Source organism: Ammospiza caudacuta, chromosome 28, assembly GCF_027887145.1.
Source record: "Ammospiza caudacuta isolate bAmmCau1 chromosome 28, bAmmCau1.pri, whole genome shotgun sequence".
Classification (NCBI taxonomy): Eukaryota; Metazoa; Chordata; class Aves; order Passeriformes; family Passerellidae; genus Ammospiza; species Ammospiza caudacuta.
This window is the reverse complement of record NC_080620.1, coordinates 5826866-5842030: the sequence shown is the minus strand read 5'-3', so window position 1 is coordinate 5842030 and position 15165 is coordinate 5826866. Positions and strand designations below refer to the sequence as shown.

At 55.2% G+C, this 15165-nt stretch overlaps 1 protein-coding gene across 1 annotated transcript; it reads right to left on the bottom strand.

Moving 5' to 3' along the window:
* Positions 1 to 1216: 1216 nt before the first annotated feature.
* On the bottom strand, positions 1217 to 2970 carry GDF15 (growth differentiation factor 15). The gene is made up of 2 exons (XM_058821009.1): positions 2670 to 2970; positions 1217 to 2010 (listed from the first exon to the last, which is right to left on the bottom strand). Exons 1-2 carry the CDS (start codon positions 2968 to 2970, stop codon positions 1217 to 1219), a joined length of 1095 nt encoding a protein of 364 aa, XP_058676992.1.
* Between the last annotated feature and the right edge of the window lie 12195 nt (positions 2971 to 15165).

The following is a 15165-nucleotide window of genomic DNA, read 5'->3' as shown; positions in this document are numbered from 1 at the left end:
CAGAGGTTCAGGACCTCGTGTCCCCAAAGTGGGGGTCCCAAGGAAGCTCCTGTCCCCAAAGTGGGGGTCCCAAGGCACCAAGAGCCAGGTGTCTCCAGTCCCTGTCCCCAGAGAGGCCATCTCAGCTTGCATGCCCCAGTCCCTGGCCCCCCAAAATCCCCATCCCACCCCAGAGCTCCCACATTCCCCCTGCCCCAAGGTCCCCGGCAGGAGCTGCTGAGCCCAGGACAGCCCCAGATCACGCTGGAAGAGGAGACAGAAAGGAGCTGTGACAGCAGAGCCACCCCATGGGGAGGCCTTGGGGACACCGTGGGTGCCACCAAGCTCCCGGGGGGGGTCCCCCCATCCCTTTGGAGGCACCTGGGAATGGGGCAATGGTCACCCCCAGGGTCAGAGCAGTGCCCAGAGCCCTTCCCAAGGACACAAACAGCCCAAAGGTCTCTGGGAGCAGTGCCCAGGCATTACTCACCTGCTGGCACTGGAAACCCCTGGGGATTTACCAGCAAATCCGTGTGGAGGCAGATCCCAGAGGAGCTGGGGGTCCTGGCAGAGCCCCCCAGGTGTGCAGGAGGAGCAGCACAACCCCTGTTACAATCACTTTATTCATTGTTATTACATCCTTTGGGTTTTATAGAAATATATAAAATAGAAAAATCACAAAAGCCCCTCCATCTTTCCCCCTTAAAAAAAGGGTATTTTGCTATAAAATACAATAAGTTAGAAATAAATAACTGGGTTGCATAAATAAGTCTCTGAGCAGAGAAGAGGGTTTGGAGTGGGATATGGACACCTGGGCATGACCCACCCCAGCCCATCGGGGTCTCCTGGGTGGGAAGGACCCACCTGCTCAATAAAATATGGATTCAAATTGGAGAAGAGACAGAGGAACAGTTATCTCGGTAGAGAGGTCACAACTGGAGATGCTGGGGCTGGGCTGGGTGGCAGAGCTGGAGACCCCAGGGCTGAAGCAGAGCCAGGGCTGGTTGGAGTCACTCGGTGCCGCAGGACCTGGATTTTGGGATGCTGGAGCTGGAGACTCCATGGCTGAGTGGATCCAGGGCTGGAGATGAGTAATTCAGTGCCACAGGATCTGGATTTGGGGATGCTGGAGCTGGAGACCGCATGGCTGAGCTCGGGGTGCCCCAGGACGTGGATTTTGTGCCGCTGCAGCTGCCAGGATGGCCGTGCCCCCCCGGGATGGGCGGAGCTGCAGCTGTCAGGCACAGTGGCACCCGGTGACCAGCATGTCCTCGAAGAGGCTGGACACCAGCCTGCCCTGGCCGTCCAGGTGCATCAGCACCATGGGGTCGTAGCCGGCGGGGACGCAGCAGGGAGGAGGCGCCGCCTTGGACAGGGAGTGCACCCGGGACTGGATCTGGGCGTGCATGCTGGCCGGTTTGTAGTTGTGCGGGCAGGAGCCCTCGCAGAACCGCATGTGGTAGCTGCTGGGGGCGACCACCCAGTCGGCCCAGCCGATGTCCTGGAAGGAGACCCGCAGCGACTTCAGGCAGCACCTCCCGTCGCCCTTCCCGCACTCCTCCTGCAGCCCCCGGGCTCGCCTGGCCGCCCGGGCTGGTGTCTCCAGGGTTCGCACCTCCAGCTCCAGCGTGTTGCCCTCGGAGGTGGCCAGGGCTGCCGAGACGTCGGCGCTGAACTCCAGCTGCAGGCGCAGCGAGGGCTCGGGCCCGGCCAGCCAGGGCCGGACGGCTCCTGTCAGGTCCAGAACGAGGGAATCCCGCAGATCCTGGCTCTGCAGCACCTGGGGGGTGTCCCCAGCCCCCGGCAGGGCGGAGACGGTGACCCGAGGTGGCACCGAGGCGCCGGGAGGGGACAGCGGCCGCCGGAGGAGCTTCAGCTCCGCCCGCACCACGCGGAGCCGCCGCTGGAAATCCGCGGTGCGGGACAGCAGCAGGCGGTAGCGGTGGGGACCGAGGGGCTCCCGCTGTCCCTGCGCGTCCCGGTGGCCTGGAGGGTCCTGGTGTCCCTCGGGGACGTCCAGCCAGGGCAGCACTGCGGGGACAGAGGTGACAGCTGATGTAAGAGACGGGAATTCCTCATCAGCCCAGCCTTGGGATCAGCTCCAGCCTTTGCTTGCGGGGAATCACCCACACCCTGAGGGGTGCTGGAAATTCCGACATCCCATCCATTCCTGGCTGGAGCGTCTCAGCTCTCCCGGTGCCAGAAAAGGAGTCCCAGGACCCACCCAGCCCCCGACCGTCCCCAGCCGGCCCAAGCAGCAGGAGGGGATTATTTAAATTAATTTAAATTTAAATTTTAATATAAATTAACTTATTTAATTATTTAAATGCCCTCCCAGACGCAGACAAACCCCCGAACTGGGGCAGAAGCTGGGGATCGGGGGGATGGCGCCCCACTTCCCCCTCCCGCTCACCCCCAAACCCCTCCAGCCGCACTCCGAGCCCCGAGCCGGCTGATCGAACCTTCCATCCCCAAACCCGCTGATTTTTTGTGGTTTTAGGCACAGCGGCTCCAGCGCGGCTCGTCCCCAGTTCCAGGGCGGAGGAAGGAGCGGGGTAAGGAGCGCGGCACGGTGCTGCATGCCCGGTCATGTCCCGGGACAGCGGGGTGACATTCCCGAGGCCGGGACGCGCTGGGACATGCGGGGGGCCATGAGGGCCGGGGGGTGACACCGAGCCGCGGCCACTTACGGGTGGGGGTCAGGCGGTGCAGCCTGGGCACGGCTTCCTCCTCTCCCTCCTCCTCCTCCCGGCTCCGGTTGCCCGCCAGCTCCGCCGCTGCCCGCCGGTAGAGCCGCTGCGCTCTCTGGATGCTCTCCGGGTCCGGCCGGTGCCGGATGGCGGGGGGAGCCGCCATCCCCAGCCGCTCCAGGATCGCCTTTTTGACGGCCTCCAGCTGCAGCCTGTCCTGGTCCCACGCGTGGGGCCGGCAATGCGCGGCCCGCAGCAGCAGCAGGAGCTGCAGGCAGGTGAGGGCGGCGATCCGCGGCATCGCTCCCCTCATCGGCATCCTGCAGGGATCCGGGGCGCGATTCCCACTCCTCTGCAAGGGCCGGACGTGCTGTGGCCGGCGGGGCTGGCGGGGGAATGAATGAAGAGGAGCAGACCTGGCTTTATAGGAGCCGAACTTTGCCCGCCCTCCCCCGAGGGTGACGCCGGAGAGAACTCCCAGAAGGAATTTCTCCTCTCCTCTCCTCTCCTCTCCTCTCCTCTCCTCTCCTCTCCTCTCCTCTCCTCTCCTCTCCTCTCCTCCTCTCCTCTCCTCTCCTCTCCTCTCCTCTCCTCTCCTCTCCTCTCCTCTCCTCTCCTCTCCTCTCCTCTCCTCTCCTCTCCTCTCCTCTCCTCTCCTCTCCTCTCCTCTCCTCTCCTCTCCTCTCCTCTCCTCTCCTCTCCTCTCCTCTCCTCTCCTCTCCTCTCCTCTCCTCTCCTCTCCTCTCCTCTCCTCTCCTCTCCTCTCCTCTCCTCTCCTCTCCTCTCCTCTCCTCTCCTCTCCTCTCCTCTCCTCTCCGATTTCCGACAGCAGCTCCGAGAGAGCTGCAGCGGGTGATGTCTAAGCTGGTTTGCAGCTGCGGAGATTTAAAAAAAATCTGGAATATTCCTTTTCGGACCCAAATATTTCCCTTCTACCTGCGGTTTTCCCCAGGGATGGCCCGGCTCGGGGAATGCCCTGGGGGTGATGGAGAGGGGATGATGTGCGGGGCGGGAGCATCCCGAGCGCGGGTTTCCCATCCTCGCACCCTCAGCCAGCTCTCCTGGCCTGTTATCGGGTCGCCGTTATCGCGATCCGCCCCTTCCCAAATCCCGGCGGAGCGGGGATGGGGCGGGCGGGCGGAGCGGGGGAAGAACCGGGACCGGACCTCGTCCCACCGGCCAGGTGAGGCCGGGGGATGGCTCCGGTGAGCCCGGATCCTTCTGAGGCAACCGAGGCCGGGGTTACGTCATCCCGAAGGGCGGCACGCCGGTGGCACGGAGCCAGCGGGGCCACGTGTGCCGGGCAGAGCCGTGCCAGAGCCGTGCCAGAGCGGGGCTGGGCAGGGGAATCCGGGGGCCGGCACGGCACCGCCCCTCTCCCCGCTGCTCCTCAGGGATGCTTGGAGCAGGAAAACGTGAGCGGAGGGATGAGGAGCTGCCGGTGGCGGGAGGGAACGGGCCGGGCCCCCGGGGCAGGCGAGGCCGTTCCCGGTGTCCCGAGGTCCGTCCGAGCGCCCGGGATCCGGCTGTGCTCCCGCCGGAGAAACGGGAGCTAATCCCGTGCTTTAGGGCTGTCTGTCCCGCTCCAATCCCGTGATTTAGGGCTGTCTGTCCCGCTCCTATCCCGTGATTTAGGGCTGTCTGTCCCGCTCCTATCCCGTGATTTAGGGCTGTCTGTCCCGCTCCAATCCGTGATTTAGGGCTGCCTGTCCCGCTCCTCCGCCGGACTCGCTCCAGCCCTGCCCCGGCTTTTCTCACCCGGGTCCTCAAGGGGTTGCCTGAGGGAAAGCCTAAAACACGGGAAAGAAATTGTACCCTAAAACACGGGAGAAGTTTCCGCTAAAACACGGGAAAAGTTTCACCCTAAAACACGGGGAAGGATTTTCACCCTAAAATATGGGAGAGAAATTTCACCCTAAAACACGGAAAGAAATTTCACCCTAAAACACGGGGAAGAAGTTTCACCCTAAAACATGGGAAAGGAGAAGTCTGTCGGGATGACCGGGGTCATGTGAAGGGGATTGCCCCGGTCCTGGCTTTGCTGCCCTGCTCTGGATCCGTCCTTGCAGCAGGATGGGTGAGGAGGAGCAGGAATCCCCCAGGCCCCCCTCCCCATTTCACTGCTTTTCCCTTCCCACCCTGGAAGGAAACCCCACCTGTGGCTCACAGGGACACCTCAGGTTTGTCTCCAGGGTTTTGTCCCGTGTGGGACATCACCCATCACCCTCCAGCAGCTGGGCAGGGATGAGCTCCCCTCCTGGAGCACCTTCCCACAGGGAATTCCCAGAGCCCCGAGCCTGCTGTGATTCCTGTCCCAGGGATTTCATCATCTGGGGGGACTGCAGCCCTCCAGCCCCCCAAATCCAGGGGGAAAAGGAGAGGGAGCATCACCCCAGGATGGCACAAGGGCAGAACCACCACACCACACACCATTCCCTTCCCTCTGACATCTCCATGCCCACACCAGCCCCTCCACCATGCCCAGGGCGCCAAATGTGCTGATCCAGACCCAAAATGGAGCCCTTGGCGTGTCTGGGTGCAGGAAGAGGCCCCGACCTCCCCGGTGACATTGAGCAAGACCCGTCAGAAGCCCCGAAATCCCAAAGTTCTGCTTTTGCAATGGATTTTCTGCGAGCCCCACATCCAGGAGTGACGCACTCCCGGAGCAGCAAAGGTTGCTGGAGCCGGATGTTTTCCCCCAGAGGCGCCAGCAGTGGAAGCCAGAGATTTACAGGGCCATAAAAGAGGGATTTTGGGAGCAGAGGTTTGATCCTGAGCGAGGGATGATGAAATGTCCCAGCGTGTCCTCACCAGCCTGCGAGAGGAGATTGCGCAGCCTCTGCATCCCACGTTTCCTCAGCTCTTCCTGGACTCACTCAGGGCTGGGAGGTTCCTGGGGGCCTTTTCCCAGCAGGATGAAGGTTCCTCTCCAATTAATGCATCCCATGAGGGTCCCTCACCTCAGCAAAGCTCTCCTGGTGTGGATCTGGAGCAGGGGATTGCTGCTCCCAGGGAAGGAGCAGCAGGGATGGGCTGAGGGTGAGCAGGATGGAGCTCGGGGAAGTCCAGGAGAAGCTCCAGTTTCTACACTGGAAAGATGTAGAAGTGCCCAAGGCCAGCTTGGTTGGGGTTTGGAGCACCCTGGGAAGTCCAGGAGAAGCTCCATTTCCACACTGGAAAGGTGTGGAAGTGTCCAAGACCAGCTTGGATGGGGTTTGGAGCACCCTGGGACAGTGCAAGGTGTCCCTGCCCACGGCAGGGATGAGCTTTAAGGTCCCTTCCAAGAAAACCATTCTGTGATTCCAAACAAATCACGTTTTTCCCTTCTCCAGACGCTGGTCCTGGTAAGGACTCAGAGCAGGAGGCTCCAGAGGGCTCCAGCTCCCCAAAATGCAGAAATCCCCCTCAGCTGCCCGAGCTGGCAGAAAATGTGGGGTTTTTTTGCAGAGCTCCTTACCGCAAGCAGCAAGAGGGGAAGTGCTGCCTTCCAGGTTTTAGGGCTCTCAGTTCCTCACAGCTGTTGAGCAGAGGATCCCCAAAAAGTGCCCAGAGACCTCTGGGAATTGGTGGCATCACCCCTGGGAGCGACAGAACGGGATCAGGTCCTTCCCACACCCTGCAGGAGCTCAGTGCTCCCCAAAATCACTCAGGCTGAGCAAGGTGGGCGCTGCAGGGGGGAGGTTCCCTGGGAAAAAGGCAGTTCGTGGTTTCTCATGGTGTTTTTAAAACAAAAGGACAAAAAGGGCTGGCTGCTGCTTCCAGCACGTGGAGCTCCAAGCAGCTCGTGGGGCTTCAGGGGAAGCTGGAGGCTCCAGGAATTATTTGGGGCGGGAAACCTCAGGTAGGATTTGCTTCATCCCACCTCAATTCAGGGCTGGAGAGGGGCACAGAGGGATGGGATTAGGGCTGGAGAGGGGCAGGATTCAGGGGCAGGATTCAGGGACAGGATTCAGGGACAGGATTCAGGTGTGGAGAGGGGCACAGAAGGATGGGATTCAGGGCTGGAGAGGGGCAGGATTCAGGGACAGGATTCAGGGACAGGATCCAGGGCTGGAGAGGGGCACAGAAGGATGGGATTAGGGCTGGAGAGGGGCAGGATTCAGGGGCAAGATTCAGGCTGGAGAGGGGCACAGAGGGATGGGATTCAGGCCTGGAAAGGGGCAGGATTCAGGGACAGGATTCAGGGGCAAGATTCAGGCTGTAGAGGGGCACAGAGGGGCAGGATTCAGGTGTGGAGAGGGGCACAGAGGGATGGGATTCAGGGCTGGAGAGGGGCAGGATTCAGGGACAGGGTCCAGGGACAGGATTCAGGGCTGGAGAGGGGCACAGAAGGATGGGATTAGGGCTGGAGAGGGGCAGGATTCAGGGGCAGGATTCAGGGGCAAGATTCAGGCTGGAGAGGGGCACAGAGGGGCAGGATTCAGGTGTGGAGAGGGGCACAGAGGGATGGGATTCAGGGCTGGAGAGGGGCAGGATTCAGGGACAGGATTCAGGGACAGGATCCAGGGCTGGAGAGGGGCACAGAGGGGCAGGATTCAGGGCTGGAGAGGGGCACAGAGGGATGGGATTAGGGCTGGAGATGGGCAGGATTCAGGGACAGGGTCCAGGGACAGGATTCAGGGCTGGAGAGGGGCACAGAAGGATGGGATTAGGGCTGGAGAGGGGCAGGATTCAGGGGCAGGATTCAGGGCTGGAGAGGGGCACAGAGGGATGGGATTCAGGCCTGGAAAGGGGCAGGATTCAGGGACAGGATTCAGGGGCAAGATTCAGGCTGTAGAGGGGCACAGAGGGGCAGGATTCAGGTGTGGAGAGGGGCACAGAGGGATGGGATTCAGGGCTGGAGAGGGGCAGGATTCAGGGACAGGGTCCAGGGACAGGATTCAGGGCTGGAGAGGGGCACAGAAGGATGGGATTAGGGCTGGAGAGGGGCAGGATTCAGGGGCAGGATTCAGGGGCAAGATTCAGGCTGGAGAGGGGCACAGAGGGGCAGGATTCAGGTGTGGAGAGGGGCACAGAGGGATGGGATTCAGGGCTGGAGAGGGGCAGGATTCAGGGACAGGATTCAGGGACAGGATCCAGGGCTGGAGAGGGGCACAGAGGGGCAGGATTCAGGGCTGGAGAGGGGCACAGAGGGATGGGATTAGGGCTGGAGATGGGCAGGATTCAGGGACAGGGTCCAGGGACAGGATTCAGGGCTGGAGAGGGGCACAGAAGGATGGGATTAGGGCTGGAGAGGGGCAGGATTCAGGGGCAGGATTCAGGGCTGGAGAGGGGCACAGAGGGGCAGGATTCAGGGCTGGAGAGGGGCAGGATTCAGGGACAGGGTCCAGGGCTGTGTCTCTGCTGCCAGCTGGGATGGTTGGGAAGGCACAGCCCCAGTTTTCCCAGCGCTGGCTGCTGTCAGGACACATCAGCCGAGCGGACACTGAGGTGACCTTTGGATGTTTCCAAATCAAAGCCAACCACGATGGCTCAGCAAGAAAAAAAAAACCAGCTTTTGCCCCGCCACAGCAGGAATCACATTTTTCTCTCTTGATGCCGCCAGTTTACGGCATCTCCCAAAAATGAGACTTCTGCTCCACTTGGACAAAGAAATTCCTGCCTGGGCTGCACCCACGGTCAAAGATTAACTCAGATTCCCAACCCCCTCAGGCCCGGGAAGGGCAGGAAATGCCTCTGGTCCCACCACCAAAAATGGAAATGTGCCTTGGGAAGGGCTCATCACCCCACGAGCACCTTCCCCTCTCCTCGGAGATGCTCTGGCACCGGGGTGTTTGTGCTTCCCGAGGGGCAGCACGCAGGGATTTCCTCCAGGGATTTACTCCAGGCTGGAGCCACGGTGCTGGCTGGGAACTGGACAAGGGAATCCCACCCTGCAGCACAGAATATAGAGAATATAGTGAATACTGAGAATGTAGAGAATATTGAGAATATAGAAAATATAGAGTATAGAAAATATAGAGAATATAAAGAATATAGAGAATATAGAGTATAGAAAATATAGAGCATATAAAGAATATATAGAATACAGAGTATAGAAAATATAGAGAATATAGAGAATACAGAAGATATAGAGAATATAGAGAATACAGAAAATATAGAGAATATAAAGAATATATAGAATATAGAGAGAACAGAAAATATAGAGAATATAGAGATACAGAAAATATAGAGTATATAGAGAATACAGAGGATATAGAGAATACAGAAAATATAGAAAATAGAATATAGAGAATATTGAGACTATAGAAAATATAGAAAAGAGAATACAGAGAATATAGAAAACATAGAGAATATAGAGAATATTGAGAATATAGAGAATACAGAAAATATAGAGAATATAGAGGATATAGAGAATACAGAAAATATAGAGAATATAGAAAATATAGAAAAGAAAATACAGAGAATATGGAGAATGTGGAGAATATAGAGAATATCCTATAGAGAATATCCTATAGAGAATATAGTGAATATAGAGGATATAGAGAATATAGAGAATGTAGACAATACAGAGAATATAGAGAATATAATATAGAGAATAGAATACAGAGAATATAGAGAATATCCTATAGAGAATATAGTGAACATAGAGGATATAGAGAATATAGAGAATTCAGAGAATATCCATCTGTAGCTCCTGGATGCGGGCAGGGAGGGGAAGGCACGCTGAGCAGAGAGAGAGAGAAGCTTGAAAGCTGCCAGCACAGAGTTCCCATCCCTGGAGGGGATAAAGGTGTGGATGTGACAACTGGGGACATCATTTATGGGTAAGGATGTGGATGTGGCACCTGGGGACAGGATTTAGGGGTAAAGGAGTGGATGTGGCACCTGGGGACACCATTTAGGGTGGACAGGGCAACAGGTCTGCACCAACCACCACCTTTAGAACCAATAAAGACGAGAGGACACTCAGAGTCAGAGTCAAACTCTTTTATTTCCTTTGAAACGGGGGCTCAAATCCTCATCACAAAGTCCAGTCTGGCAGTACAAGCTGGGAGCCCGCAGCCCCTCGGGGTCGGGGGCACTGCTGGGGTTTACAAGGCACTGCAAGAACACGGCAGGAGCCCCAAAGGGCCGGGAGTGGCGCCCCGGGAGCCCCGAGGAGCGCGAGGGGACACCTGAGACGCTCACGCGGACACCGGGCGGCTCCACCGGGGACACGCGGGGCTGGGGAAGGGTCGGGACGAACAGCGCGCCCCTAAAGGAGACGGCAAAACCATGGGGAATTGGGCTAAAACATCCAAAAACGAGCAAAACCACGGGGGAATTGGGTTAACCCAACCAAAAATGAGCAAAACCATGGGGAATTGGGTTAAAACATCCAAAAATGAGCAAAACCATCGGGAACTGGGTTAACCCAACCAAACATGAGCAAAACCATGGGGAATTGGGTTAAAACATCCAAAAACGAGCAAAACCACGGGGCAATTGGGTTAACCCAACCAAAAACGAGCAAAACCATGGGGAATTGGGTTAACCCAACCAAAAATGAGCAAAACCATGGGGAATTGGGTTAAAACATCCAAAAACGAGCAAAACCACAGGGAAATTGGGTTAACCCAACCAAAAACGAGTAAAACCATGGGGAATTGGGTTAACCCAACCAAAAATGAGCAAAACCATGGGGAATTGGGTTAGCCCAACAAAAAATGAGCAAAGCCACCGGGAATTGGGTTAACCCAACCAAAAATGAGCAAAACCATGGGGAATTGGGTTAACCCAACCAAAAATGAGGATGGAGCAGTAAAACCATCAGGAATTGGGGTAACCCAACCAAACATGAGGATGGAACATTAAAATAATCAGGAATTGGGTTAACCCAACCAAAAATGAGCAAAACCATCAGGATTTGGGTCAACCCAGCCAAAAGTGAGCAAAACCCTCAGGAATTGGGTTAACCCAACCAAAAATGAGGATGGAACAGTAAAACCATCAGGAATTGGGTTAACCCAACCAAACATGAGCAAAACAATCAGGAATTGGGTCAACCTAACCAAAAAGTTAAGATGGAACAGCAAAACCCTCAGGAATTGGGTTAACTCAACCAAAAAGTGAAGATGGAACAGTAAAATAATCAGGATTTGGGTTAACTCAACCCAAAGTGAGGATAGAAGAGCAAAATAATCAGGCTTTGGGTTAACACAACCAAAAATGAGGATGGAAGAGCAAAACCATCAGGAATTGGGTTAACCCAAGCAAAAGTGAGGATGGAGCAGCAAAATAATCCGTATTTGGGTCAACCAAACCAAAAATGAGGATGGAAGAGAAAAACCATCAGGATTTGGGTTAACCCCACCCAAAAATGAGGATGGAAGAGAAAAATAATCAGGATTTGGGTTAACCCAACCAAAAAGGGAAGATGGAAATTCTGTTTGCTGCCCGTGTGTGTGAGTGTGAGCCCACCTCAGCACTCAGCGCAGCCCCCGAGGAGCACCCAGGGATAAAAATTGGGATTCTCACCAATCCAGGGGTTTCCAGCCCAAATTTCCCACCCCACGCCGGGTAAATCCATCCCCTCCTGCCTCCCACACGTGAGCCCAGCACAGGACAAGGCACTCCCTGATCATCAGAGTAAACATTTGTGATTGAAGAGGCTGGTGCAGGCGAGGACCCAAAGAGGGGATCTGCAGTCCCACGGGGTTTTCTGCAAGGGCAGTGATAATTTCATTTCCCATCATCAATTCCCATACGTGGGGAGGCATTTCCTTCCCTGTTTTGCCTTAAAAATAATCTGGTTTTATTCCCAGGTTTCAGCGAACACCTCGAGGAATTAACAGCTCTGGAGTTTTGGCAGAATTTCCCTTTCAGCACATAAGACACTCATCAGACAGGAATACAAGATTTTTTTTTTTTTTTATGAAAAAGTGCACTTTATACTGCAAAAAAATTAGGGATTCTGGTGCAAAAATAAGAAATTCATCTAGATCAAGACAAGTATTTATGGTATCAACAAGTGGGTGGGGGTTCCTCCAAGTCAATAAATTTAGAAAGAGCCTTTGCAACTCTGAAATTCCTATCGTTAAAATAAAATTAAGTCATTAAAATATTATTGGATAAAGTATTAAAGTAAAAGGAGATGAGAGGGAGTTACTTTGGGAAAGGATCTGTACAAACTCATTGCTGACAGCTTCGCCGGCGCTGTGGGGTGAAATCTGGAAATCAGAATAAAAAAAAAATAGAGAAAACAGTTTTTATGCCTAAAGATCCTGATTTTCAGTCAGATTTTGGACACCACCACTCCCCCCTGCAGCAGCTCCGTGTCTGAGCCTTGGCTGGGGTGAGAAATTCGGGAGAAATCCAGGAACGAAAAGGAATTAACCCTCAACCCCCCATGGCCAGCCCATCATCATCATCATCATCATCATCATCACTGCTGCAGCTCCTGTGGGATTCACCCAGTTCCCTCCTTCCCAGGCTTTTCCCATTTTGGGTTTGAAGAAACTCCTCCTCTTCCTCCTGCAATTCCCAAAAAAAAATTCCTAAAAAAATTCCACCCACCAGGGCAAGGAGCCAGAGGAGCCAGGGATGGTTTGGGTTGGGAGGGACCTCAAAGACCACCCAGACCCAAGTCATTTGTTTGAGCATCAGAACAAATTCCGTGGATTTAAAATTGCTTTTTAAACCTTTCCTTACCCGAACCAGCACCCCTGGGACGCTGTGCAGTGTGAGCACCTGGAACAATCCCAATTTCCAGCTGCTGAGGCACTGGGAGGGTCAATATTCACACAGGGAGGGTTGGATGCTCCATCCACACCTGGCCACAGGTGAGCTCAGCCCCAAGTGGGGATTTTCCAATCCCACGGAGGTGACAATTCCCTCATTCCCTGCCTCCAGGAATGACTCCCTGCCCTGAGCATCACCATCCCCAAAACTCCCGAATTTATCCCAAATTTATCCCAAAGCACAGCAACTTTTTTAGTTTTTTTTTTTTTTTTTTTTTTTTTTTAATGCCGTCTCCAAGCCTGCAGGGAATAACTGGAATAACTCTGGGAGCTCAGCAGCCTCTGCCACAACCTCGCCCCAAACCCTCTTCCTCACCTTTCCATCCCTTCCCTCCTCTCCCTCTGCTCGGCAGCTTGGGGGATGCTCCGGGGAAGGTGAATTCCAATTTTCAGCCCCAAAAACCCCCCAAAAATCCTTTAACCACCCCAAAGAACCCCTCAGGATGGGAGGGATCCCCAAGGGTCAAATCCCACGGGAATCTGGAGGCCAAGAGCTTCCCAAGCTCCTTTTCCTGAGGTTTTAAATCAGACTTCAAATTTTAATTTTAATTTCCAAATTTTAATTTATCTCCAGGAGTCCTGGAGACCAAGAGCCTCCCAAACTCATTTTTCCTGGGGTTTTAAAGCAGATTCCCAGTTTTATTTCATCTCCAGGAATTCTTGAGGCCAAGAGCCTCCCAAGCTCCTTTTCCCTGTGATTTTAAATCAGATTTCCCAGTTTAATTCGCTTCCAGGGATCCTGGAGGCCAGGAGCCTCCCAAACTCCTTTTTCCTGGGGTTTTAAAGCAAATTCCCAATTTTAATTCACCTCCCACAGCAGCATCCCCCAGCTGGGACATTGCTGAGTCTCTGGAGCTCCCCTGCAGCATTTTGGGGCTGGAACAATTGAATTTTGTCATCCCAACCACACGGGGCAGACCCTGCTGCAGGCAGAGGAATGGCACCAGACCCTAAATCCAGCAGAACGTCCCCAAATCCTCTCTTCCACACCAAAACTCCTCAGCCCCGTTTCCCCCCTGAACCTTTATTCCCACAGACGGTTTTGCACTCACAGCACCCCAAAATTTCAGATTTTTTTGGACGTTTTCCCCACATTTCAGGCATGGGAATGAGCTCCACCTGAACTTCCTTTTATTCACCAGCACAAAGTTTCTGGGTTGGCAGCAGGTCTCCCAGTCAGTGCAAATTAGCAAATTCTGTTAATTGATGATGTGGAAAGCAAATGGGATTCAGTAAAACATCAGATTTTTGAAGCTCTGCATCAGTTTGATGTCCTACTCCCAAAGAAAAGAGGGATTAGTTTTAGGAAAATAGGAAAAGCTTTGGGAATTGGACCAAAAAAAAAAAAAAAAAAAAAAAAAAAAAAACAAAACCCAACCCCAAAGTATTTAATTTAGGTCATATTAAATAAAATTAGTTTAATGCCATTTTCCCCCAGTTGGGCTACAGGAAATTTCTCTACCACCAAGACACCTTTTATAAACACAACCTCAGGCTAACTTCCCAAAAATCCCCCTAAAAAAAAGGAGTATAAAATAAATTATGTTTTCTAAGGAACTGATCACATGGAGCTTCCCAAACACAGATCAGGAGGAAAAGCAACGCCCAAAATCTTCCCCAAAAAATGGGATTTTTAATGCTGACACACCCAGGGCCCCCAGCAGGCACGGGGATCTTCCCCTGGAACGGCAGGGAGCAGCCAGAGAAATGAATATTTTAATGAATATTTTTAGGTGCTGAGCAGGATTTAATTCCCCAGGCTGAGCAAACCCACGTGGGGAAGCTGCTCTGCCCACGGAGCTGCTGCTGCGTGTGCTGGAGCCTGGGGCAGCAGCACTGCCAGGGGGGACCCCAGAGATGCCAGGGGGGACCCCAGACCCACCCAGGGCACCCCCAGAGCATCCCCAGCACTGCCAGGGGGGACCCCAGACCCATCCAGGGCACCCCCAGAGCATCCCCAGCACTGCCAGGGGGGACCCCAGAGCTGCCAGGGCACCCCCAGACCCACCCAGGGCACCCTCAGAACTGCCAGGGGGACCCCAGACCCACCCAGGGCACCCTCAGAGCACCCTCAGCACTGCCAGGGGGGACCCCAGAGATGCCAGGGCACCCCCAGACCCACCCAGGGCACCCCCAGAGCATCCTCAGCATGGCAGGGGACCCCCAGACATACAGAGGGGACCCCCAGATCCATCCAGGGCACCCCCAGCACTGCCAGGGGGGGACCCCAGACACACCCAGGGCACCTCCAGACACATTCAGGGCACCCCAGATACACCCAGGGGACCCCCAGAGCACCCTCAGCACTGCCAGGGCACCCCCAGAACTGCCAGGGGGACCCCAGACCCATCCAGGGCACCCCCAACACTGCCAAGGGACCCCCTGATCCATCCAGGTGATCTCCAGAACTGCCAGGACACCCCCAGACACTGCCAGGGGGAACCCCAGATCCACACAGGGGACCCCCAGCCCCATCCAGGGCACCCCCAAACCCACCCAGGGCACCCCCAGAACTGCCAGGGCACCCCCAGACTCATCCAAGGCACCCCCAGACCCATCCAGGGCATCCCCAGAGCACCCCCAGCACTGCCAGGGCACCCCGAGATCCATCCAGAGCACCCCCAGCCCCATCCAGGGCACCCCCAGAACTGCCAGGGCACCCCCAGACTCATCCAAGGCATCCCCAGAGCACCCTCAGCACTGCCAGGGCACCCCCAGACTCATCCAAGGCATCCCCAGAGCACCCCCAGCACTGCCAGGGCATCCCCAGATTC